This window comes from Gobio gobio (genome assembly GCF_949357685.1).
Source record: "Gobio gobio genome assembly, chromosome: 8".
In the NCBI taxonomy this organism is placed as follows: domain Eukaryota; kingdom Metazoa; phylum Chordata; class Actinopteri; order Cypriniformes; family Gobionidae; genus Gobio; species Gobio gobio.
In genome coordinates this window covers 33419750-33445283 of record NC_137114.1, presented here as the reverse complement: position 1 = coordinate 33445283, position 25534 = coordinate 33419750, and the positions used below count along the sequence as shown (strand labels likewise).

Below are 25534 nucleotides of genomic sequence, written 5' to 3'. Positions count from 1 at the left end.
TTAATTTTGCAGTAAGAAGTTATACTTATTGAAAATAAAGGCTTAAACATCTAAAAAAAATGCACATTTAAGGGGCTACTCGTCTGGTGAAAATTTTCAGACAGCTTTCAAAATGGCCACCAGACAGTGTGAACACATGAATACCCATATCTCTGTGTGCAAGGGTCCGATTAGCTTGAAATTACAGGAGGTATATAGTAACACACACATCAATTGGTTAAGACATCGATAATTTTTTTATTTTTATTAGAGATGCTCCGATCAGCATTTTTGGGGCCGATCACCGACTACCGATCACCAAGATCATGATCTGCCGATTGCCGAGCACTGCCGATCACAGAATGGCAAGGGAATGGGAATCTTTTATCTATAATCTTGCAGAGTTTGCTCCATTTGTAGAAATGAAACTAACTCTAAATTAACTGTATTGAGAAAAAAAACTGTAGAAATAGGCTAGAGTCAAGATCTTGAAGAACCACCATGCATTTTTGTTTTTAAAGACAAATTTTCAGGTAGGTCTAACATTAGTATTGAGGTAAGAAATACTAAAGACATTTAATAAGAAATCAAATGTAAATTAATATTGGTCTTCCCTGAATAAATTAAATTAGATTAATCCTTACACTTAAGGTTGCAAAAGTTAGTCATTCAAGAGCAGTGAGTGTCATAAAGGTTCATCAAACAACACAAGACAAAGAGAAACTCAGAGACAGCAGCAGTTTATTCGATAGCTGTCACTTTAAGAGCGAACACTGATACGGTTACATGCAGTTTCACAAACGTTCACTTGCGAGTCCCGACGGGGTTAACGTGCATACTCGTCAAGACGGTCATTTAGTACATACATTTGTGTGTATCTGTAGCCTGGCGTGGCCATAGTCAATTCTAGTAAGAATTTGAGTCTGGTACCGCTCCATTGAGCTTTGATTATGGGGCGTGTTTCAACCGAGCCAGGAAAGACCTCAATTGGATAGACCCACAACCAATCAGAGCGTAACGTTAGTTGTCAAATGTCAACAGAACTCAACTGCACTGTGTTGCCAAGTCCGTGTTTTTCTCCATGTCCGCGGGTTGAAGCGACCCCAATTATGTGATTATATAAACCCAGGAATGCGAATTTTAGCAGGCAACCTTGCCAAAATAACATATTTTGCCAACCAAACGCCATTTTTTTCCGGAGAACACCCCGGAAAGTTATTGTTTTGGGCTATAGTTTTGAGTAGCAATTGTGCGCGACATTGCAAAAACACTTGGAAACCCTGTCTGCACGCACGCTGGATTAAGTAACGTTACAAGAAAAAGATGAGTGTAAACGATCTTTGCCAGTAATAAAATTATTTAAGGATACACAGAGTACTTACCAACACGATCATCGTTTCTGAGAGAAATAGTGAAGGTGAATGCATATACGAACAAGTTCTCCAGTTTAGGATAAGAGCAAATTCAACCCAAGAGCCTTCGATGACGTGGATGATTACGTTACTGTTTATCATCTGTCCATCATCGTCTAAAGCCCGCCCTGACAATTTCATTAGTCCGAACATTTTCTGTTCGGGCATAATTACTCCTCTATGGAGCGAGTCCAGACCGAATTGCCCGAGCAAAAAAAATTGTGGGCGGGGCTAAATTCGGCTGGCATCCAGGCTAGTGTATCTGACCATTTCAGCGCAATTTGTACTCGCAAGCGTTTTGTGAGATGGCCTGTGTGTGTGCGCGTGCTCACGGTCTGGAGAGCGCGCGAGTGCTGAGCGGTTTGAACACTGGCAAGACTTAAAAATAAATGCAAATGATAAACTTTAGTGACGATGCGACACTGCCTCGATTGTGCAAGTGGCAAATCCTGTGTCAACTGTGCATCTCGATTTTAGTGCAGATGCGATGCGCTGATGTCAAGCCATTTGAGCATTTTGAGGGAAAGAGAGAGAGAGAGCGCGCGCACGCGGTGATACACGCACGCTGTTTGTGAACTTACGTCTCACAGAAAGTTTTCAAATGACTGCGTAAGTTATTTAATATAGAAAAATGAATTGTACCTCACCTTCAGCATTATAATTATTTTACCCGCGCCGGAAAGAGAATGAGACAGTGTCGCTGCATGTCATGCCCTAGCTCTCACGGCAGGCACGGGTTTTTATGTGTCGTCAGCATGAGATCGGTTCATGAGATCGGCTTTTTTAGAGACCGCCGATCAATCATCCCAAAGCGATTATCGGCAGATAGAGATCGGTTGCCGATCAATCGGAGCACCCCTACTTTTTATAATCTGAGCTCAAAGAGAGTAGTGTGCTTAATGGGTACTTGAGCTTAGTAGGCGTTTACCCTCTATATATATATATATATATATATATATGCTGTAAGTTTTACAGTCCCCAGTCATCATTAGTCAGTTCAAATGATTATATTGAAATTAAACACTGCTGAAACACACTTGTGTGACAGAATAAATTTGATGTTCCTCTTTTTCTCACACAGGAATTATCATTGAAACGTGTTTCCTGTTCAGTGATAAGCAGAGAGCAGCTTAATATCCAAGTTGCTTAAAATAGCCGTGTTGCCTAGCTGTGATGCATTGCTTCACTAATGATATTTTGACACTCTAATATTTGAAACTGTACCATCATTAATACATTCTGAAATGAAATGTATGAAATTATGTGGTAATGTAAGCTTAGTTGGCATCAGTTAATATTGATACAGTAACATTTGCCTTGACAAGCAGCTTTCTTGGTACCTAAAGCACATTTTCCTCTTAAATTACTGTTACGGTAATGTGAAAAGCATCTTGTTTCTCATTACTGTAATACAGTAGTGTTTCCTGCACCACTGCTCAGGAGTTATGCTGCACTACTGGTTAACCAGTATCGTGGACAAAAAAAAAGGGAATTTGTTTGTTTGTTTTTTTTAATGTAGAGAAAGAAAGATGTGGCCATTGCACAATTATCTTTGGACAATAAACAATCAGCCCAGTTTCCAGTTGTATTGTGCTTGCTGGCTGCATGCAACAGTAATCATACAACAGAACATACTGTTCAATTCCCTAATGAACCGCTCGATTGGGGTGGTTCTTTTTAATGAACAAGAGGAACCAATCAGACTAAATGAACACATGTCTCGTCAGCCTGATTCATCAACTAAATTGGTCACTAGGGTTGTCACTGTACCACAATTTCAGTAGTCGTTACCAACACCAGTGAAAAATTCACCATGGTTCTCTGTACCAATTTTGGTACCATATCAAAAACTGTTGGTACTATTTTATTTAACTATTTGAAAAATAAAACTATTAATTAAATTAAATGTGTTTATTATTTATGGTAATTATAAGTAACTAATACATTTAAACAGCATTATAGCCTTAAATTGTTTATAAGTAAACATTGTTTAATTACTAATTACATTACTAAAAATGTGTAATAAAATGGCCAGCGAAACGCATACCTGTACACATTGAACAAATAGAACAAGTGGCAGGTCTATTAGTTTGAATTTACACTAATTTATTTTGACATACAGTATCAAATTGTGTCCTATCTATTGTAATGGTTATATCAGTGTCAGTCACTGTAGTTTCGAATTCAACAGCACATTTAAATAGTTGTAAATCCAGAAACTTTGCCGTGTACTGTACATATGTCTGTGATTGATTGGTTACAATGTACAACGCTTCAAATACAAGTTGTAAAAACTTTTGACACTATTGAAAGAGCGCTTTCACAGATACACACAGGAGCGTTTGAAAGCAACTTTTGGCCACTACCACCCTTCCCTATTGGTCACACAACACGCTTCCTCGCTTTGTTCTCCACCCACGGTTCGGCACGCACTTGCAGTGCGGTTCATCTCAAATCTGTTGACACATGCAAATTTTATAATATGGTTTGTTAAAAATATGTTTAAAACAGAAATGGCGGAGAGCCTCAGACAGTGCACAAATATTGTCGAGTATCCTAGCAAACATAGTTGGTTATGTCTTAAGTGAACGCAAACAGTCAAGAAAGACAACGCATGTGTATCTGTATCATTGTACTGGATCTGTGCATTATGTCTTAAAGTGACATCAGCCTAATATTCCTGCTGACTGTGTTTTTAATATTAATCAAACAACAGACAAGGAAATCACTCACTGCTCTTGACTGAATAGCTTTTTGTAACTTTAATGATTCATCCTTTTTTTAATTTATACAGTGAAATGATATGCAATGTTATTTTACTTTTGTTTACTTTATTAAATTTCTGTACCTGAAAATTACTGTTAGATACCTGGAAAACACATACCGAACCGTACCGTGACCCTAAAACCGCGATTAAAAACCGAACCGTGAGTAATTTGAACCGTTACACCCCTTATATGTGTGTATGTGTGTGTGTGTGTGTGTGTGTGTGTGTGTATGTGTATGTGTATATAATCAAAGTATGTTAAATTGACAGACTTTACAGAGCTCCCTTAAATCTCAGATTTTCAGTCCATTATGTCCAAGCACAGAACCGGTTGGTCCACTTTAGGTTTAGATCATAGTGTCAACATGAGGGTTGTGTTCTCCTGACACACGCCCAGTTCTTTCTGCTTTCTGCAATACATTAATCCACATTCAGGCTTTCTGAAGCAGTTAGCTGATGTTTTGAGCATGATATTGTTGTGTGCTCATCCTTGTGGCCTGAGTGGCTGACAGATGCTCTCACTGGAGTGTAAATGAAGAGTGGAGTGGGCCGGCCTCACACCCTGCTGCCACTTTGGCATGCACACAACAGCCACTCCTCCTCCTCTCCGGTGCTCTTTCTGCACCAGATCTGTCTCAGTAAAGATCAGCAGCCCCTGCTGAGTCACAACAATGTCTGACACCCCCGTTCTTCCCCCCTTCCCCTCTGTTCTCCCCTGCCCCCTCTAGCTCCAGACAAATGGGCCTTTCACTACAGCACCGGGCCACACCTATACTCACCTTTACCTTGGGTGAAGCAGCTGAAAGTCTCAGAAACACACCTAGTTACTCCGTTGTCAGACGTAAATATGAGCACGTAAGCTTAGCAGCAGGTGAGTCATCTGTCTTGTCAAAGCGCTCATTGTGATTTTGGCTGTGCTGCCTCGTGTCTTACACCCTTCTAAGCTGAAATAGGGAAATCGTTTTTTTTTTTTTTTTTGGGGCTTGATGGATTGCATGGAAATCCTGAAGTTTGCATATTGACAAAGATATTTGAGTACTTGAAGTCGGATTTGGAAAAGTATACCAGTGTTTCCCAATGGAAACTCATTAAAAAAAAGCACAAAATCATAGTTGGGAGGAAGGCTAGTCTGTGCAGGGCAGATATTCTGGTTTCTCTGGCAGAAAATCTCGGTTGACAGTCATGAAGCCCAGACCGCACTGTGAAATCAACTGAAAGTCTATGAATAGAAGTAACTCAGAAATCACAGTCTCACAGCATGAGGATAGCCATGAATGCACATTTTGTGTTACAAAATGAGTCCCTTTGAGAGTAACATATATTGCGTCAACTGGCAAGTAATGCATTTCACATGGCCATTAAAGTAATTATTAATAAGTGAGGGCAAGTTATTCCCAAAGTTCAGGTATGGTGTTTTCATTTGTTTTCAACACCCAATTACAGCCAACACCCTTAAATTTAAGTCAGGTGTTTGTTAGTTTTTAAGCTTAAAACCACGTTAGGTTGTTGTTGTCTTCAGTTAATGATCATATGCCAGCTGTATGACGACAGGAATATCCTGATGATGGGTCTTATTTTGAATTAGCTGTTAGTATATAGATTAGCATAACTGCTTTGATAGTGATATAATTTGCTGCAAATACATTGCAACCCACAAGGCTTAAACGTCATGAAAGAAACCAAATATTTTGTCACTTTAGGCAGACTTTTAGAGTGTTTGCACATAATTATAGATTAATTGTGATTAGTTTTTTAACAGTAAAAAACAAATGTGCATATAGTTTTTAAGTCTTGCACACTTTGGATTTGTAAGCAATATTGCCTGTAACAAATGTTTCTCTTGAGATTTAACAGTGTCCTAATAGAATGTAATAATGCTATGTTAAAAAAAAGTACATATTTTCCAGATACAATATAAAATACTTTTTTTTTTTTGCAAACAAGTCTTTATAATAAACTTATTTTCACACAGTTTATATAGTTGTGTATAATTATATAGTATATTGTTGCCACTGCCGCAGTATTTTAGGAAGGGCTAATTTAGACAGGAAGTGGCTGTCTGTCTGATATCAAACAAACAACCAAAGTTTTTTTTATGTTTTGTAATGCGCAACTGAAAATGAAAATAAGTCCAATGTGCAAAAATGGTCTTCACATGGTCTTCCATTGTTGACATACAGATACATGAAACAGTACTTATTTCACAAGCAAACATGCTGCCTTTGTTATGGCTTCAAAATATTTCAATATTTTTTAAAGATTTAGTGTTATTATTAACCGTGTAAACTTTGCCAAATCAATTCTGATAACTGGTAAACAAACTTTGTTTCCTGACAGATTGATAGAAACGTATTAATTGAACTATACATGAAATGGCCAGCCATACAGATGGATGCATTTTACTGTACTACATGCTTTAGATGTTCCAGGAAAGGGAGACTGACACTATATTAGTGTTTTTGTAACCTTAACAGATGTCAATACGGAGATTTAAAATTTGTCTTTCCGAGCAATGCAGCAAATGGCAGCCGAGTTTGGAGAGCTCTTTTCACAGGGTTTGTTTGAACATAGATTCCCCTATACGACAGCGAGTGGGAAATGTGGAGCTGCAGCCAAAAGCCCCCTGGCTGCTGAGAAGGGGAGGGACATTGACCGGGGGTTGCAGTGCTGTGATGTTCACTTTAATGCTTACGAACGCTCGCCAATACCAGAACATAGTAAAAGTGCAAGTCTATATCAATGGTATGATCACATGACATTGATGCATCCTTCAACATAATGAACATCTAATATTCTCTGTTCCCTATGCCATATTGTTAAGTCTGATATACGGTATTCCTTTTCCCTTTGCAGTCTTCTTGGCTTATGCAATCCCTGGCCTTCTGTGCCAAGTGGAGACCAGACTGCTGTGCTGTATTTTCTCCGGTGCATTAAGCTGTGACTGAAAAGTGTGGGGAGAGAGAGGCGACTGCCTCTCTGCAGAAGGCGATTGGATATGATTTATTCGCCTGTCCTTTTCTCCCTCACGCTGTGTGGATGCTTAAATCCTATGTAGTTTCTGGGGCAGCGTGGAAAGGCGGGCACACTGGGCCGAGAATAATCCTGTGTGTTGCGTGCTTCACTGCTGTTAGATGGTATGACAGTTGGCTGCAGGATTAACATGGCTCTGATGCACTAAAATATGAACTTTCTAGATGGAAATAAATCGGACATTCAGGAGTATTAAAGGAAAATACAGGCTAAATACAAATGAAAGGGATTGTCTGTCCACCCTAAAATGTCATTTGCTCACCCTCATTTTGTTCCAAACCTATGTATACATCTTCTGTGGAATAAAAAAAGAAGATATTTTGAAAATGTTATTTAATTTTTACTTATTTAATTTGTATTTTATTTTATTGAGTGATACAGGTTGCCTGTAACACGGAAAGTTTTGTTTTAAACGAATTTATTTTGAGTAAAAATGTATTTATGTATTTTTATTTGGCGGTAGTTTTTATAATCCTGCCTGGAGCAAAGACAATTTTTAAAATGATAAAAGGTTTAAAAAATTATTATTTTATTTACTTTAGTTATTTATTTATTTCTGGGAAGGTCTGTTTTCAGTTCAGTACTACTTCTTGAGCATAACACATTAAATCACTGTTGTCCCACTAACATACTCTAGCTAGCCAACAGAAGGTTTGCAGCTAGTTGACCTTCTAATATATAATAAATCTGTATGAATTATAAAGTCAGAGGCTTGGGATAATTAATGCTAATTAATGGTGTATGCAATGTCTTGTTTGGGGCGCTTGGCATAAACATTGCCAACTCCTAAGTAGCAGAGCATGGAGCTTCTTTAGCAGTTTCTTCTAATTAGCAGCCTGTCTATCTTTAGTTTTTGACAGAGTAGGACCTGTGTCGATTGTTATCTTTTGTTTTGGAAGGTATGGATCGTTACGAGTTCTGACTGCCTTTCAGCGTCAGCTTGTCCTCTTGACCTTGATGGCAACAAAGTGTGTTGTGTGAACTTGGCTAACTCTCTGCTTTCCCACCTCCTCCTGCAATATCAAAGAATTTAAACGGACAATCTAGCGTGAAGAAATGCACATCCTCCAGCCCTGTCAGGACGGGTGATTGAGTTTATTGGAGCAGAAAAGGAAAATCTCCCCAGGCCGCTGCCGCTCAGCCCCCCCGTTCCTCATTGTGATGTCACCTGGGGGAGGGGCCGGTCATTTCAGAGGCCCAACTCGACCCATGTCATCTGACATTACCCCAAATGACACTTCCACATCCACTTACCTTTTCATTTCTTTTCCTTTTTGCTCTCGCTTCCCATTATTACCCTGACTGTATCTGTGTGTGCACACTGTGCTCTTGTTTGATCATGTCATTACTCAGTCATCACTGTTTGATGGGTTTTAACAGCTGATGTTTGGAGCAAATGCAGGCTCCTGTTAGAGCCAGTTGGTGTGCTTGGGGCCATAAAGTCTCTGCCTCTTCTATCCATCCACAAAGCATTTGTCCTCTTCTTATTTGCTTGGACACTTCCTGGATTTGCTTATTCATTTTGGTTCATAATGGCCATAGAAGCAGCCTTTATTTATTAAATGACTTTATTGTTGAAGATACATCTGCAGTGTTTATTCTTCTGTTTGCTCCACTTATTTCCACTGACTCAAGCAGCCAAAATTTGACAGATCTGCAAATGAGACCTCATCCTCCTGCAGTGGGTGGTTTTGTCCCTCACAGTCTAAAGGCAAGTTCCCCATTTGTAATGAGAAGTGAAAGGCTATAGTGTACATTTACTAGGTTACCTTGTGCCCATGTGATTTTGTGTAGACTTATAACACAGCATGCAAATCAGTTCAAGGAACTTTCCTTTTTTTTTTTTTTTTTTTTTTTTTTTTTTTTTTAATAAATGTATCTCTGCGGACAGCACTTGTGGCATGACGTTAATTACCACATTAAATGGTTTCATTTTGTAGTCTGATAAGATTTTTTGGGGGGATTTTTTAGTTGTTCTGCTGGATCGGTCAGCCCAGGGGTTTTTACCCATAACAGAAAATAGTTATGTGGTATCCCACGTGTCCTAGAAATCCTGGAAAAATAATTACCAATTTTTGAGTCCACACATGGAAAATGAAGAATGTCCTGGAAAAATCTCGTTTTCCTGGAGAAATCTTTCTTTTTTTAAAATGTTCTTGTTCAATGAAGAACAAACAGTTTACAAATGCTCTGAAACAATTAATGTTAGTAGCAGAAAGCGCTGTGTTCAGGGAAGCTGAGTTTTAACACATGAGAGAAGCATTCTGTGATTTTTGTGACATTGTCCCGTGTTGGCGGTTGCAGGAGCTAGGAATTAAGTGCTCACATGTTTGCAGTGAATGTAGGTACCTTATTAACCTTGATAATACTTATTCTTGCAAAGTTGCAAACTACAGCATACAACTTCTTGCATCGCCATGTTTTTCATATTAATTCTGAGCAATATTTGAAGTCATATTGAGACGCTGACGTGATGCACCATGAATCACACATTCAGCGATTCATTGCACACATTATTAGTGCAACACCGATTAGTGTTATGAACAGGAGGCACTGACAAATGTGATTCTGATTATCTAAAACCGTTTACTAAATAAGTTAATATAAGTGCGATACATTTTAGAAAAAAAAGATTGTCTGTTTCACCCAACAAAATTTTTTCCAAACAAAACTGGAGCAGAACGATTCTTAGCAAACATAGTGGTGTTTTGTTTCTGAATGAATCTACAATTTTGAACAATTTGTTTGAAAAAGTGATTCAATTACCAATTCGTAAAGATCGGCATTTTGAGCAAATCGTTTGAAAGATTGCTGTCACCTACTGACGGTATCTTAATTTTTTTTTACTATTTAAAATTGTATTTATTTTAAAACATTAAACGCATAGCATTATTTAAATTGTGATTATCTTTTTTTTATATTATATTAATGCATTAGATTATTACTAATGATTGTTTATATATATGATTAATATATGAATACATTATAACAATTTAAGATGACTATAGTAAGTGTAAAAGACAATTAAGTACAATGACTGAATGCTGTCAATTATATAGCAAATAAAAACTTTTTTTAAGTCTTCTGGAAAGAGGAATTTATTACTTTAGGTCATGAATCTGTGATCCTTGTCTTTTATTTTTTTATTATTTTATATATATAAAATAATATTAGATTTCTTTTTTTAAATTTGAAAATCAAGTTATAAGTTGTGTTGGGTTTCTCTTTAATTAAATAAGCTATAATCATAAATTAAACTGCTATAATAACTTCATGACAGATATGAATTCTGAAACACACTTTTGCTGGAACATCATGCTATAAAATGACATCCTATAATTTGTGTATATATTTTTGTGACCCAGGTGACTTTACTTTTTAACTATAATTAAATAAGTCACAAAAGTTAAGATGAATTAAATGATTAAAATAGCATAAATGAGCAATTCAACCGCTCTGCAATGTTAACATAGGATGCTTATATTACTGCATAAAAAGTTGCAAATCAGAAAGATCTTCTTTGATAAGTTAAATCATTACATGCTTTTTATTTTTTCTTGAACCCAAACATTACTTTATTACAAGGCTGTATTGTGAGTCCTAGTCCTGAGTTATGTTTTGAGTATTTCCATCTATCCCTTGTAGGGGTGTAACGGTACACAAAACTGACGGTTCGGTATGTACCTCGGTTTTGAAGTCACGGTTCGGTACAGCAGTTTTACAAAATTGCTTTTTATTTATTGTTATTAAACAGTGGTTTAGTGGAGAAAAAAAAGTGTCTGTCCTTAAAGGTGAACTATGTAGGATTTTTGCAGTAAAATATCCAGAAACCACTAGGCCAGTGTTATATATTTTGTTCAGTTGAGTACTTCGAATATCCCAAATGTTTTCAACTATTTGTAAATCGTGAGAAAATTGCTATTTTAACCAAGGAACCGGGACGTGTGAGCTATGCGTGTGAGTGAGTCGCCTGTCGATTGAGTCATATCTGCGTTACCCTCGGTTTCCGGTTTTATTCAGTGAAACACTTTACTCTCACTGCATTGTGAACAAGTGTCATAGCAGCCGCCGAGCGAATGTCATAACTTCCTTTTCAACACACTCAGATATATCTAATACGATAAACAGAGTTGCGTTACCTCAAACTCATGACTGGAAAAGAGGAAGTGGCGCCGGCAACCGTGTCATAATAAAAGTCCCGCCAGCGACTATGCCATAATAACAGTCCCGCTCTTCAATCGCTCATGCGGCCTTGCTCAGCTCCACAACACTCGGTCCTGCTCTGCTTCAGACTACAGTAATGTTAATAATCGCATCCATGAACATGATTTCTGCCCGAGTCCTATCCTGACTGTTTCCCACCGGCTGTGAGGTGAAGACCACATGTCCCGAGATTCTGTGCTCAAACGTGCCGTCATCAAACAGCGGCTACGCCTTTGTTTTGAACAGGCGACCTCTAGTGGACGGAAAAGTTACATAGTGTAGCTTTAAATGAATTCAATTATAACTAAAAGTTTATTGAAGATATTGCTGTAAACTATATAGGGAGCCCTTGCTTACACATGAATATTAAACAGAGCCAAAACTATTTGCCTAAATTCAGTTTATTTTGAGGTATGATAATCAACACTCAAATAACATAGTACGCAAACATGTAAACTTCACATAAGGCAGTTTTTGCAATAACTTCTAAATCTAATTATAAAAAGAGTTTTTTCTCCAATTCGTTGTTGAAATATAATCATTTATACACAGTGTCTGTCATTTTCATGACAGGTTTATTTAAACATACATTCAATAATTAAGACCTCATTAACAGGTGAAGTAGAATATAATGAACATATAGGCTAATATAGGGCATATTAAAACATTAAAGTGATTTCTCTAGTGAATACAATTCTGTGGACACTGATTGACTGCCTGAGGTAAAAGTGATGCTACATGGCATTGTTTAGTTTACAATCAGTTATATTGAGGTCTTTCCGCCGTTGAAACACTGATTGAGCGACACCACATATGATACGTGACAGTAAGTTGTAATTTATCCTCAACATACCTTCAGATGTTTATTCATGTTTATTCTCTAGGAAGAGATGATCGATCGCGTTCACACGTGCGTGCGCGTCGCGCGGCCACTTGAACTGTGATCAGTCACACCACATGAAAGGGCATCAAAACGGCAATTTATCGTTTGAATTTTGTGATAAAATGGACTGAATACTTAATATGTTCGTGTGGGAACTCTGATTGAAGTGTGTTCCGCGCTTAAAACAAGCCGACTGTTAACTGTTAAAGATTGTATTCGGAAACCGTTCGATACACGTGTGCACCGAACCGAAAGCCCTGTACCGAAACGGTTCGGTACAAATACGTGTACCGTTTCACCCCTAAGCGCTTGTGTCAGGTCACTGGTCTGACGCACACGACTTCTGCTGAAATAAATACACAACCATTTGGAGCAGTGCGGTCATATTCATGGTGGTGATGTCATGAGTTGGAGCACAGAGATCCTCTGGACCGCACTGGATACAAACAGCATGTGCTTTTTCTTCTGCTCAGTCACTGTTCCTTCCCTCTCTCTCTGCCAGCCCAGCACCCACTTGTCTTTTCCTCCAGTGCTCTAGCCAGCGCTGATATCATCCTCCAGCTCTCTTCACCCCTATCTTCCTGCCAGCCTGACACCATCTCATGCATGCACATAATGCATGCACTCTGTGAGCTAAAAAGTGCGTAAAAGAAGGGACGACATGGGCATGGCAAAAGAGCCATGTTGTTTTCCACCCCACTACTCCTTCAAGTGGTTTCTGACAAACACGCCTTTCAGAGTCAAGTAATTGGGGTGTCCCTCATCCAGGCCTTTCTGGCTTCTTTTGGATCGTTTTTCCATTATTACACAAAACCTCATTTGAGCAGAGAACCCACCCCCTCCACCCCTCCAAACCCCTCTTCCCCTGCCATTCTTGCACTTCCTTTACCCTTCCAACTCGCCTCCATTGCCACCTCCTCCTCCAGGAGTGAAGATGCCCTTCCTTGCATTAAACAGTGCTGTGACTCCTCCATTTACAGAGGCTAGACCAGTTGGAGACAAGCTGAAAAATTAGGCATAAGCATTACTGTAACACATGCAGTCACAAGCACAAATAGCAGTATTCTTATGTATACCATCAGCATGCATGATGCATCATGGAGAGAATAACATGTAAAGGGTACGATTATTGGCTGCTTTGGTTGTTTGGATTTACTTTTCCATTCCTCCTCTTTAGTGGGAGGTTTTTAGCTGAGCGGACCATGGAACGTTTTACAGGCACTTTCATAAATGGCCCATTCAGCTCCCTCAAACTGCTCTCAAAAGGATCCTGTGTCGCTGCAGAGAGCTCTGATACAAGCAAGAACAGTGTGCTACATCACAGCCCCTGCTCGAAGACTTAAGAACTATACGATTGTTTTGACCATTTTCATTGGGATAATTCGCTTGGAAATTAAAATGCTGTCACTTACTCACATTCATGTTGCTCTAAAAGGTTTTTCCAGGGTCAAAAATGGTCTCTGGCGGACGAACACGGTCATCCACACACACCGTACAAAGTACCCTACCCATGTGAACTGCGAGCCCAGTACTGACAATAAATCCAAAATAAATGCAAAGAAATATACGTTTTTGATATGCACTTATTCTATTTATCCATGAAATAAATTTTTTTTTTTTTAAATCACTGTCAGAACAGATCATAAAACAAAGTGCTTAGAACTATTTTATATTTAAAATCTCCAAATTGATATGTAAAAAGTCACTGAAAAGAACAAATGAACAACACATTACAGAAAAAAGTGGCAGGTCCATTATTTTGCATTTACATTCCAATACTTAAAGGATTAGTTCACTTCAAAATGAAAATTTCCTGATATTTTACTCACCTCCACTGTCTTTCTTTACTGTCTTTCTTTCTTCAGTCGAAAAGAAATTGTTTTCTGAGGAAAACATTCCAGGATTTTTCTCCACACCATTGACTTCCATGGCAGCCAAATTGTTCAAGGTCCAAATCAATGCAGTTTTAAAGGGGTTCGAAGAGCTTCAGAGGCTCTGCGTGATCCCAGACGAGGAATAGAGTCGATCTGTCATTTTAAAAAATAAAAATAAAAAATGTCTAGTGTGACGTTTTTGACATGATTGCGCAATCACGGGCGAGCCGCAGAGCAGCGCAAGATGAGCAATTTATGTTAAAAAGTATATTCATTTTTATTTATTTTTTAAAATGACCAATCTTTACTTTTTAATAAAGGGATTCATGAGCGTTAACAAACTCTGCCATTTTGAGCGGTGAGCAGCAGATTCTGAATAACTTAAACACATCTGATTTTACCTTTTATCTGATTTACGTTAATGCGCTCAACTGATATGTCTGTGAATGGTTACAAAGCTCAATGCTGCAAAAACGTGTTGTAAATAGTCTCAGCCATTCTAATCTCTTTCTAGGCTTTTGACTGGTGATTCAAACTTGTAATTTCAGTGGTTATTAGCTCTCATGTTAAATTCAAGATGGGTTGTGCTTTGCGAAACAGTGGATATTTTTAATGTACATGTTATTTTGATTTACATGTGACAGCTCAGCTGGAGTAAATGTGCAAATTGGGGTCCCTATGTAGTCTCAGCCTCAGACGTCACGCCCACGGACCGTTGGCTGAACGTCTGATGCATATGGCACACTTATCTGGAAACACTTCAGGAGTTTCAAAGTCGTCATCTGTGGATGTCCACGAAACGTGTGTTTTTAGCGCTCTTTCACGGTCCGCTTGGAAACAAATGCTGTGACGCCAAACTCCCTAGTCGAAGAAGAACACCGTCGTGTTTACAGCTGTGACAATGAGCGCATATCAGCATTAACTAAATGATGGATTTTCAAGTTCGCGCTCCATTGTTGCAGTAAACTTACACAACGTTCATGAAGGAATAATTTATAGATGCACACTAGTCTGTTATTTCAGGGACATCGACTTTCCATTTTCATGCCCCTAAACATGACGCGGATCAAAACAAACTGTAATTGGTTGCGTTACATGTCAGTCAAACGTCCTTTTGGGCGGTCCTTGACCAATGAAAGCTGCAATAGAGTCCAGTCTTCTGCCGTCAGTCTGAAGGGCTGGCTACGCGAGACTAGTCCCTATGGGGAGTGGGAACAGGATTGCTTATGTTGGCTTGTGACTGCATTCAAGTTTAATTTTATTAATTGAGTTTGAATTGAAAAAGTCAGTGATTGACGGCTGTTCTCTCATTAGACTTATCTAGTTTACCAGAGGTGACAAATTGCCTTGCGTAATCTACCGTCCTCATAAAAGGTGGGCTAATCCCAGCGAGTCCTTTCCATCACTTCGCTGCGGTTTTAATTTCACAGTTAGCTGACCTCTGAAGCAATCTTAGAAAAGTTTGTTAAGCATTCATACTATTATTCCTAGTGTTTAGAGCAACATTGCAAATGTCTTACACTTCACTTGAAGGGTATTGACTCTCTCTGATACTGTCCTGTAATTAATCGGCCGTTTGGCTGACCCCTTGAATATTTAAGTTAAAAATCGATGAGCTGTCAGGCTGACAGACAAGTGTGATGTTTAGCTGACTCTCCATCGTTTAAAATGCAGAAATGATTGTTTTGTGTGGATGTTTCTCATTTAGCACATTATTTTCAGTCAGTTTGGTGGTGTGCAGGGTCCACGGGTCAAGCGTGTGAGCCCAGGTGAAGGAAAAGGCAGCGGCCTGTTAGTACAGTGGCTCTCAGTTAGACGCAGTCAGACAGGCCTACAAAGGGCTTCTTCAGCAGTGTGTCCCATCACTGGCTGGCCTAGCCCTAGAGAACAGAGGTTTCTCACACAGCCTGTGAGCGGGAAGCAGAGCACTGTTAAACGCACTCACCCCACCTCGCCTCACCTTACTGCTGAGGCTACTTTTAGACCTGTATTCATACTGCTGTACACAGGCTTTTCCACTTGCTCTTCTGATAAAGAACCAACAGGACTCATGCGGAGCCTCTTAATTGATGTGTGTAATGAATAGGGCTACATTAGCGCGGTGGGGCACATCTGTTGTCCTAGCAGGAAGTTAACAAAGCTAAAGCACACAGCAAGATGAAACTACTCAACACTACACAATACACTGTGCCATCAGTCAATGCACTTGAAGCTGGTCTGTATTAATGGTTGACGATGTGAGTTCTCTGTTGTTGCTGATATCTAGAGAGCAGGGTAGCCGATATAACAAGTGGTGCTCAATGCAGAGCTAAATGACTTCGTCTAGCTCCCCCTCTCTGGACCTAATGGGTGGAGTTATGTTTAGCGATAGGGTTATGGGTAAGGTTAGGGTGTGGTGTGTATAGCTCCACCAATTATGTCCAGTGACGATGGCAAATGAGACATGCATAATCTAGTAATAAATAATTTAGTTCTCTGTAAAAATGCTGCAAATCCGCCAGTCAGTGTGGTTTGGCCTATTAATATCAATTTACATGCAGACGGAGGTGAATGGAGCTTCTCACTGTGGTGATTTATTAGTCTTCAGAAAGTCAAAATGCCACCACACCTCTAGTTTGAATGAGTCAACGTCAACATCTACGTGCTTGCCGTCGCCATGTTTGATACTTTTTGAAAAGTATGCATCGGCTGCATCCACACTGGCGCGTAGCAGATCGGGTATTTTCAATTAATTCCTATGGAAGTTGAGCTTCACACTCACGCATGCTTACAAGCTAAACTTCCATAGGAATGAACTGAAAACGCTCGCTCTGCTTCGCGCCAGTCTGCACTCGCCATCTGTAAGGCTAGCTACAACTTGCTTGCTGCTATCGTGCCTGTAAAGCGAGGTCGCAGTAAACAGTAAAACGCCCATGCTGTTTATAATGTGCATTGCAACTAGGGGTGCACCGATCTGATATTAGGATCGGATATCGGCCGCGATACTGACAAAATAGCTGGATCGGGGATCGAAAAAATTAACAGATCCACAAGCCGATCCAGGTGTTGTTGTTTTTTCGTCGCAGCAGAACCTACGTCATTTGTCAGCTTCACGTGTGTCGCATGCTAGACGCAACATGGAGCGAGCCAGAGAGTCGGCTGTGTGGAGGAGATATTTCACGCTTGCCACGCCAACTAGTTCGTCGGCTGTTTGCAATGTCTGCAAAGTAACTTAAATGTTTCGAGGGGAGGTGGTATTACTGCAAAGTCAGGGTTTTTCCTGCATTGAAAATGTTTTGGCAAAAAAAATTGTCCCGCCAAAGCCTAATTTGATGAGTTATTTTGATTTACGAGTGATGTAATAGATGCTGCGCTTGTGACTGAGTGACAGAGAGAACGATCGGAGAGTTCCTCCCCCATCCACACTCTCTGGGTCTTCAAAATAATCAGTGTTAGCTGTTAGCTCTCTCATATTTCACATATTAATCCAAATCAAAATCTCGGAAGACCGAAACCATGTTGCACGTGACCCATTTGGACAATTTTGTCCTTGAATTACCGCTGGGTGTGAATTGCGCTCAAAAAACGTTGACTCTTCTCTGACCAGCTGACATAAAGCATACTTTCAATAAACGGGAAACTAATTATATTCAGTTATGAAGTGTTTTCTGTGTGTTGACATCTTTCGCAATGTTCTAACAGACGGGATTCGCGCACAACGTGTCTGCTAATGTCCGATTCGTGACCTAATGACTCCTTTGAATGAATAATTTTAACGACTGGTTAGAACAACTGATCTGTCCAACACTGAACTCACGAATCCGTTTATTAATTTACTCAGAACGCATCTGAAATGAACACAAGTGTGCTTACCCAATTTAGCAAGAGAGGACAAAGTTGTTATTAGCTAGCTGATCATTTTTATTAAATTGCATATGGCAGAAAATTAGGCTATTTGTACATTTTTAATGCTACTTTTTAATATTGAAATGATTATATACCAAAACAATTATCTGTATTGTAAAACATGTTTGGTAACTGTCAGATTACTATTGTATGTTTGACCAATGCACTGTTTTTTGTTTCCACTGTTACATTTTATTTATTTAAAGAAGTTTGATTACATTCTATTTTAGATTTGAATGCACAATTTTTTTTAAAATAAATAAATAATTCTAAATAAATAAGAATTCAACACTTTACATACATCTGTTATTTTATCTTAGTTATGTTTATTTAGTAAAGTCTGGTGCCTTTAGTCTCTTCAAGGAAGGTATAAGGTGGAAGATATACAGTTTATTATTAATTCAACAATATATCGGATCGGGTATCGACAGATACACAAAGCCCAGGCATCGGTATCGGGACTGAAAAAGTCAGATCGGTGCACCCCTAATTGCAACGTGAATCGTTACACCCTACTTGTTGGATGAATCAGTCTCTCTAAATCCCTCCTTTTCTCAAGCCTACTCTGCTCTGTTGTGATTTGGTCTACCGCTTACAGCGTGTGTCAGAAACTAAACGGCCATTACCATAGAACTTAAACTCTGGAGGCTTCCTAAAGCTCAGCGATTGTACACATTGTAAAGGCCGCAACGATGGCATCGAATTTACCTCATCAATCCAAGTATGAGTCCGATGATGAAGCATCGGAAGAACTAGTTATTCAACCGAACTTCTATCACAAGGACGACTTGCGAAGGACGTTTTCTCAGGTTCAGAGTTGATTCTTTTGGGAGACTAACTTTATCGTGCACTTTACAACTTTGCAGACCATTTACATTTAGAGACAGCTATATTACACACTGCATTAAAGGTACTATTTGAAAAAGCATCATAGGGGTACTTTTAATGTGTTTCATTGACCTTGTACATTGCTTTCTCCTGTTTGTGTTTGCAGAACCAGTAGCATTCTCAGCAGAGACCACCCTCCTGACAAGAGGCCCAAAAGCGATAAGCTGCCCGGTACCCCTACACACGAGTTTGACCCTACAGGCAAGTGACGACGGGCACTTTCTTTAATACTTGTCTTTCACACTCACACTTTCTTTCTCTACTCATACAGAATAGTAGTGTTTAGCTGTACTTAAGAGTGTCCTGACTGCTTGTGTGCATGTGGTGTGGACCGAAGCACACTGCTCCTCTCAGACTCTAAAATGGAAACAGTTTCCTTCACACACAGCACAGATGGAAGGCTGTGCCTGTCCATTAACTGCAGTGGAACGGCTTTAAACAGCGGCATGATTCATACTTGCTGACCATAAACGATGCACATGTTCCTGGCCCCGGTTTTGGCAGTTGAAAGACATTGTCAGTGTGTTTTTCTTTCAAGTTTTGCCTCTGTTTTTCCTCTCAGCTGCTGGTGAGAGTAGAGAAGGAAAAGCAGTCCTGTGAATGGCCGTTAATGTGAGGTTTATGGTGAAGAACAATGTGATAATCGTATCGATTAAAATACGATTCACATCGTTTGGAATGAGAGACGTTTTCCTGTTCAATTGAAAGTCGGTTGTGTGTCTGAATGAAATAATGGCAGAATTTCCTCAGTGGTCTTTTCAAAGATTTCTGAGCTGTTCTGAAGCAGTTTTTCACATGTGCGTAGTTTATCGATTTTGTTTTGACCTGACGTAAATGTCTCACTTTCACATATGAATTAGAGGGAATAGTGGTGAATAGAGGATGTGATGCATGTTTAATTTGGATGTTCTTCTGGTGTTGGACTCGCCTCATCTGATGCATGACTAAACCACCTTAACCACGGTGTCCTCTAGGGCTGGGCGATATAGCTAAAATATGAAATATGTTTTTCATTCTTTTTACACTACCTGATATTTTATGAATAATTTTCTCATCATTTTTTTTCCAGTCAGAGGAACCATAATTTCGACCAAACAGCCATTGTTGTCAAGTACAATCAGTGTGACGTGATTAGACCAAGTGTTTAATGCAAAAAAGTAATATATAACATTATATAGCATAAAATGATAAACTTTTTTATTAAAACATTTGACTACATGCTGACCAACTTTAAATTAGAGATGCTGTTTAAATATCCCTGTCCTAATATTCTTATGCTCACTAATGTCAAATTTAGAGGCCAAACAAAAATATTTATTTAGTAAATAAAAATCACATGTTGCTTAATTTAAATTTCCAGGAAAAAATAATTTGAGAACATATTATGATATATCGCCCAACCGTAATATCTTTCCATTATTCCTTTAGAAGTGTGGCTCTTTTGTGGGATATATTTCAGCCCAAAGTTATAAAGCCTTGCTTAAAGGAAACTATTGTTATAAATCTTATATATCCTGTTAAACAATATCACTGATTCAATTTTTGTGAGAAATGTATTTGGGTCTGGCTAATCAGATCCACAATTTGCTCTCTTGTGTTATGAGGAACTATGTTTAACCATATTTTAAGACGCGTCATTGCGCAACCACTTTTGAGAATGTTCGTTAAAATACTTTTCACCCCAAACTCTGTTGGTTATATCTGCATTTCTAACGATCATTGATTTCTGGGTTAACACCTGGGGACCTTAATACACACAGGTAAACCTAAATAATCATTTCAGGTGGAGACACTTTGTTAATATGTAAGACCTTGGAGAATCCACCGCTTATCAATAGACAATAACCAACCCCAAAACAGCCACACTTTGTGTATTTGTGCTATTGGTCATTTTTTCATTTGAGTCCTCTCTCTGTGTCCTCTGTGATGTGTGCGTGTCTGTCCCGTGTTGTATCATGATGTTGTGTTGCTCAGATGTGCTGGTGCAGAAGAGTGGATTTGTAGTGGCTGACAGGAGACCTGAGTCTTGTGGTAAGATGATCGCACTGTTGCTGTGTTTCTAGCTCTCTTTCCTCCTGATAGAGTGATTCTCCTCTCCCGCACTGTAAAGTTCAAGTGTTATCAGCATTTATTTAAGTTCAGCTTTTCTGCCGAGTTGATTTTGGGCTGTGTGTGTGTGTATTATTGGACAATAACAGAGAGTGAGTCTGAATGCTCAGTTTAAAGACAGTGTTGAAAATAGTTGTTACTTAATATTTTTAAACTATTCTCATGAAATAGAATCTTTTGTAATGTTATAAATGTCACTTTTGATCAATTTAATGCATCCTTGCTGAATAAAAGTATTAATTTCTTTAACAAAAATCGTACTGACACCAAACTTTTGAATGGTAGATATTATAGCAATACATAATATATAATTATGTAAATTAAGTGTTAAGTTTACATTTGAAACCATTATTTAAAACTTTTGGACAATGTAGTTTTGTTTCATTTAATTCTCATAAAATAATCTGTTTTAACTGAATTGAAAAAAAATCTGTATTTATAGGACAGTTCAGCACATTTCTTCATTAATTGCAGATAATGTTTAATTTATTTAGTTAGTTTATTTTTATATATCATTAATTTATTTTATTTATTTACAGCTCCAAGGAATTTTGCGGAGTTAAATCTGACAGATAGCCAAAAAACAAACTTGCAGAGTAACTTTGACTTGTAGAAAACATGTTTACAGTGATGCTCTTGCAACATTACATTGGTTAGCATGTAAAATAATCACTTATCTTATGACCATGTAAATCCGGTAAGTTTCACATGACACATGCAAGGATACCAGGAAGATATGTGGTATAACGTTACATAAAGCACAGTTTATAAGGAGCAAACTCAGCCAATGTGGGAAGTTCATATAGAATAACTATTTTTGCTGAATAATTAGTGAAAAGCTTCATATTTCTGCGTTAAACCCTTCAGTTGTCCCATAGACATTATTGAACTGTACTTACAAATCAGGGACTACATTTTTCCTGTGGTAAACCGACAGCCTACTGCAGATGCGGATGGAAGAGCTCAAGTCATATTTATCCTGATTTTTTTTTTTAAATAATTGAATGTATTTAACAGAGGATATCTTGAAGACAGATGTAGTTGTTCTCTCTGTGTGACTTTTTGATCAGTTTACATTGCAGTTCATACTAATTTCTGTGACTACAGCAGTTTTTGTATTCAAATCTGATTGGATGAGCTATCAGTGTTGAAAGCAGGCCCATCGCTCATGCTAGCAGCATTAGATGACTGTGATAACCCACACCTCTACAGCGCTATCATTTCCTGTATCTTTCCATTATTCTGGGAAGCTGGCTAGATTTTAATTGGACTGTGAGATTGATGCGTTCAACTCTGCTCTCTCTGATTTTTTTAAATGTTGATGTACTTTATGACTGTCTGCTCTTGCATTCATTTCGAATAGGTATTGGAGTCATTGTTACTGTAATCTGCTTTGTTAGGCCTCTCCTAGTGAATTCTTAAAAAAAGGCATTGTCAATCCAGTAAAATCGGTTTCGTTGCTCCCTTCTTAATACTTTCTCTCTTGTTCTCTCCCTCCCAGGGCTGGTTCAGAGATGCGTGATCATTCAGAAAGATGAGAACGGTTTTGGGCTGACCGTCAGTGGGGACAACCCTGTTTTCGTACAACTCGTCAAACAGGGTAAGACGCCCGTCGCCTATCTTTCTTTCTCCGCCGCCTTCAGCTACTGTGGGTGTCTGTCGCAGAGACTCTCCCCTCCCCAGGCTGATATGACTTGGCTGCAGGTCAGAAATGGAGCTGATGTGCTCTGACCAGGGCCAATTAGAGGACACATAAAGCATCATAAAGGAGGCTGCACGCACAATGAATAAAGTAGAAGGAACTATAAACAATTGCATCCCAGTCTATCCCTGACAGCATTGTTTTCCTCCACATACATTTCAATATGCTGCCTACCCTGAATAAGGTCTAAGCTTTGCTTGTTTTGTTTTTTTGGTGGTGGCTTTTTTAAGTTTGAACCGCAACATCTTGCTTTTTTACTTTAGGATACAAGGCAATATACAGTGTACAACGTCCTCTGGAACTGTGTCCTAATACACTCATAATTGCTCAGTTTTATAAAAGTTCACTACAAGTCAACGAGTCTGTAAGAGACAGTAAATGCATGAATGCACAAAATTGAGGTTTCATCGTTTGCAAAATGGAGCACAAAAACCACATAGCAACCCCTTTAGCAACCTGGTAGCAGCACTCTGGCAGCCACCCACCACACTAGATAATACTTTCAATTTGTAAAACTTCATAATCATCTTCTGTCATTTGGTAGATGGCGCTGCCATGCGTGCAGGTGTTCAGACGGGGGACAGGATCATTAAGGTGAGACACTTACAGATACAAGATTACTAAAATCTCTCTCTTCACCTCTGCAATTCTACATCTGTCTATTCTGCCACCTGCTGGTCAGAAAATTACCTCATGTTGGTTTCGGTCTAGAAGGAGAATTTGCATATATATAAATGTTTTTATAGTTAGAGTTGAATGCATTTTGAATGTTTTTCTCCTCTGCTTTAGGTGAACGGGACCTTGGTGACACAATCGAACCATGTGGAAGTGGTGAATTTAATCAAATGTGAGTATAAACCGTGTGCTTAGTTAAAGATGGACGCCTCATGTTTCCACCCCTGACCCAAATTCATTTGTTTTTCACAGCTGGATCTTATGTGGCCCTCACAGTATTAGGCCGACCTCCCGGGTCGCCCCAGATCCCCCTCTCTGAGGTAAACGTAGGTCTCGGGTCACCGGGGTGTTTCGGGGACCCTTTTATTACATCTCCCAATTCTTACAATGCAGTGGAACGCACCTCCTCTCCCCTTGTACCATGGGTAAGCACCCCATACCCTCAACAGTGAAATGTTTTCAAATCTGGTTTTGTTGTTTTCATTTGTGTGTGTTTATTTGATGTCAGTTTACTTCCTCATATCTCTCCACCAATTAAATTACGTACTCCAAGATTTATAATTTGCTCCTCCTTGTCGTTTCTCAACCCAACCCTACATAGGAAGAGAACAGTGCTTCACACAACCAAAGAATGGACAACAAGAGGATGGTGTACAAGGAGCAACAGGACATACAGGTCAGAATCTAAATATCAGACTCAAAACTACTGGTTTAAAGTAGACACATAGGCTACTTTCAACTTCGTAAAGTGTTGAGTTACAGAGCTATATTGTTGCAGTATGACTTAAGTTGATAAGAATGAGGCCTTTCCTGTTGTGAGGTAATTTAGGCTCCAGTTTAGCTGATAAGTGACAGGGCAGACCTAAGCCCCTCCCACTATGTTTTGACACAGTGCAGTTTTACCACCTTCGTAGTGCTTGTAAACAAAGATCTGTCATACTGATTTTCTTGGAGAGCGATATAAGTTGACCTTTATAATATACTAAATATAAGCGTTGAGTGCAGAGTAACGTCAGAGCAGTTGTTAGATTGTACTCGTCTTTTGCTTTTTGACTGGAGTGTAAGAGGACTGATTATATAGTATATGAAAATTCCTCATTCTTTAGGGACTAAGGGAGGACTACAGCAGAACTCCTACAGCCAAACCACTACGGGACATCCAGGAAGCCAAGAAGCACATTCCACATCAGCAGGGCCAGCTCAACAGGGCTACACATGTATGACATTTCTGAACAGTTTCAATGATTTTCACATTCAAAGCATCACTAGCAGACTGTTTGGTGTTGTGGTTGACCAATATGAATTTAGAGACGCACTCATATTTATTTTAAATTTAAACTTGAACTTACTAAAAAGACTGTTTGTAAAAAAATGCTTTTTTACATTTCCAACTTTCTTTAATGTGTAAAGTTGCTGTTTGAGCATGAAAAAGGTCTACAAAGTTACAAAGTCCACTACAAAGGGAGATACAGAATTTTCCATATCAGTGCGTACTGTTTCTTAACTCCCTGAAATGCCTTGATTGTAGTCTTGAGTTTTCTTTCGGAAACATACACTTCTTTCGGTCTGAACGAATATATTGCTTGATCACTTTTTAAAAGACTATGATTGTTTAAAAAATATCATGAATATCATTAAATTATGCCACATGTATTAACTATAAATCTGTGTTTTAGGAGGGTCTGTGTCTCAGGAACAATGAAGATGTCTGTTGGGTGGATGAGGATCAATATAAGGGAGATTTCAGCCCGGATGGTTTCTGGACTGGAAGTCCAGTATTACCTGTAAGTGTACTATGCATACTATTTCTTTCGAGATATCTTTGCTGATCTCAGTTAAACAGTGGCACTTATCATGAGTGTACTCGGTGGCCCTTGTTCCTTCCTTCCCTGTGGTGTAATTAATTGGGTATGCTGCAATGTGCAGGTCCAGCGCCGGTTCTATCCAGCCTCTCCAGAGAGCCAAAGGGACTCGAACTGTTCCAGTCTGAAGAGCACCCCCAGAGACAGCCTCAACTCCTGCCCGTCCCCTGAGGTTGAGGACAGCTCTGAACTGGTGAGAACCATTCCTTTGGATAGACCTTACTGTCTTATTTCAGATCAGCACGATTGTCACACCTCTCTGCTT

The 25534-nt window shown here is 39.0% G+C and overlaps 1 protein-coding gene across 2 annotated transcripts in view; it reads left to right on the top strand.

Annotated features, from left to right (window-relative positions):
* Positions 1 to 25534, top strand: part of arhgef12a (Rho guanine nucleotide exchange factor (GEF) 12a) — a 63412-nt gene that overhangs the window by 8847 nt on the left and 29031 nt on the right. Inside the window, exons 3-12 of one of the 2 annotated variants that reach the window (XM_079824456.1) lie at positions 19028 to 19122; positions 20896 to 20952; positions 22532 to 22630; positions 23277 to 23326; positions 23522 to 23579; positions 23660 to 23832; positions 24009 to 24083; positions 24514 to 24624; positions 25084 to 25191; positions 25334 to 25462. In XM_079824456.1, coding sequence (XP_079680582.1) covers positions 19028 to 19122; positions 20896 to 20952; positions 22532 to 22630; positions 23277 to 23326; positions 23522 to 23579; positions 23660 to 23832; positions 24009 to 24083; positions 24514 to 24624; positions 25084 to 25191; positions 25334 to 25462 — 955 coding nt within the window. The remainder of the gene's footprint in view (positions 1 to 19027; positions 19123 to 20895; positions 20953 to 22531; positions 22631 to 23276; positions 23327 to 23521; positions 23580 to 23659; positions 23833 to 24008; positions 24084 to 24513; positions 24625 to 25083; positions 25192 to 25333; positions 25463 to 25534) is intronic. The other variant, XM_079824457.1, reaches the window with a different exon arrangement.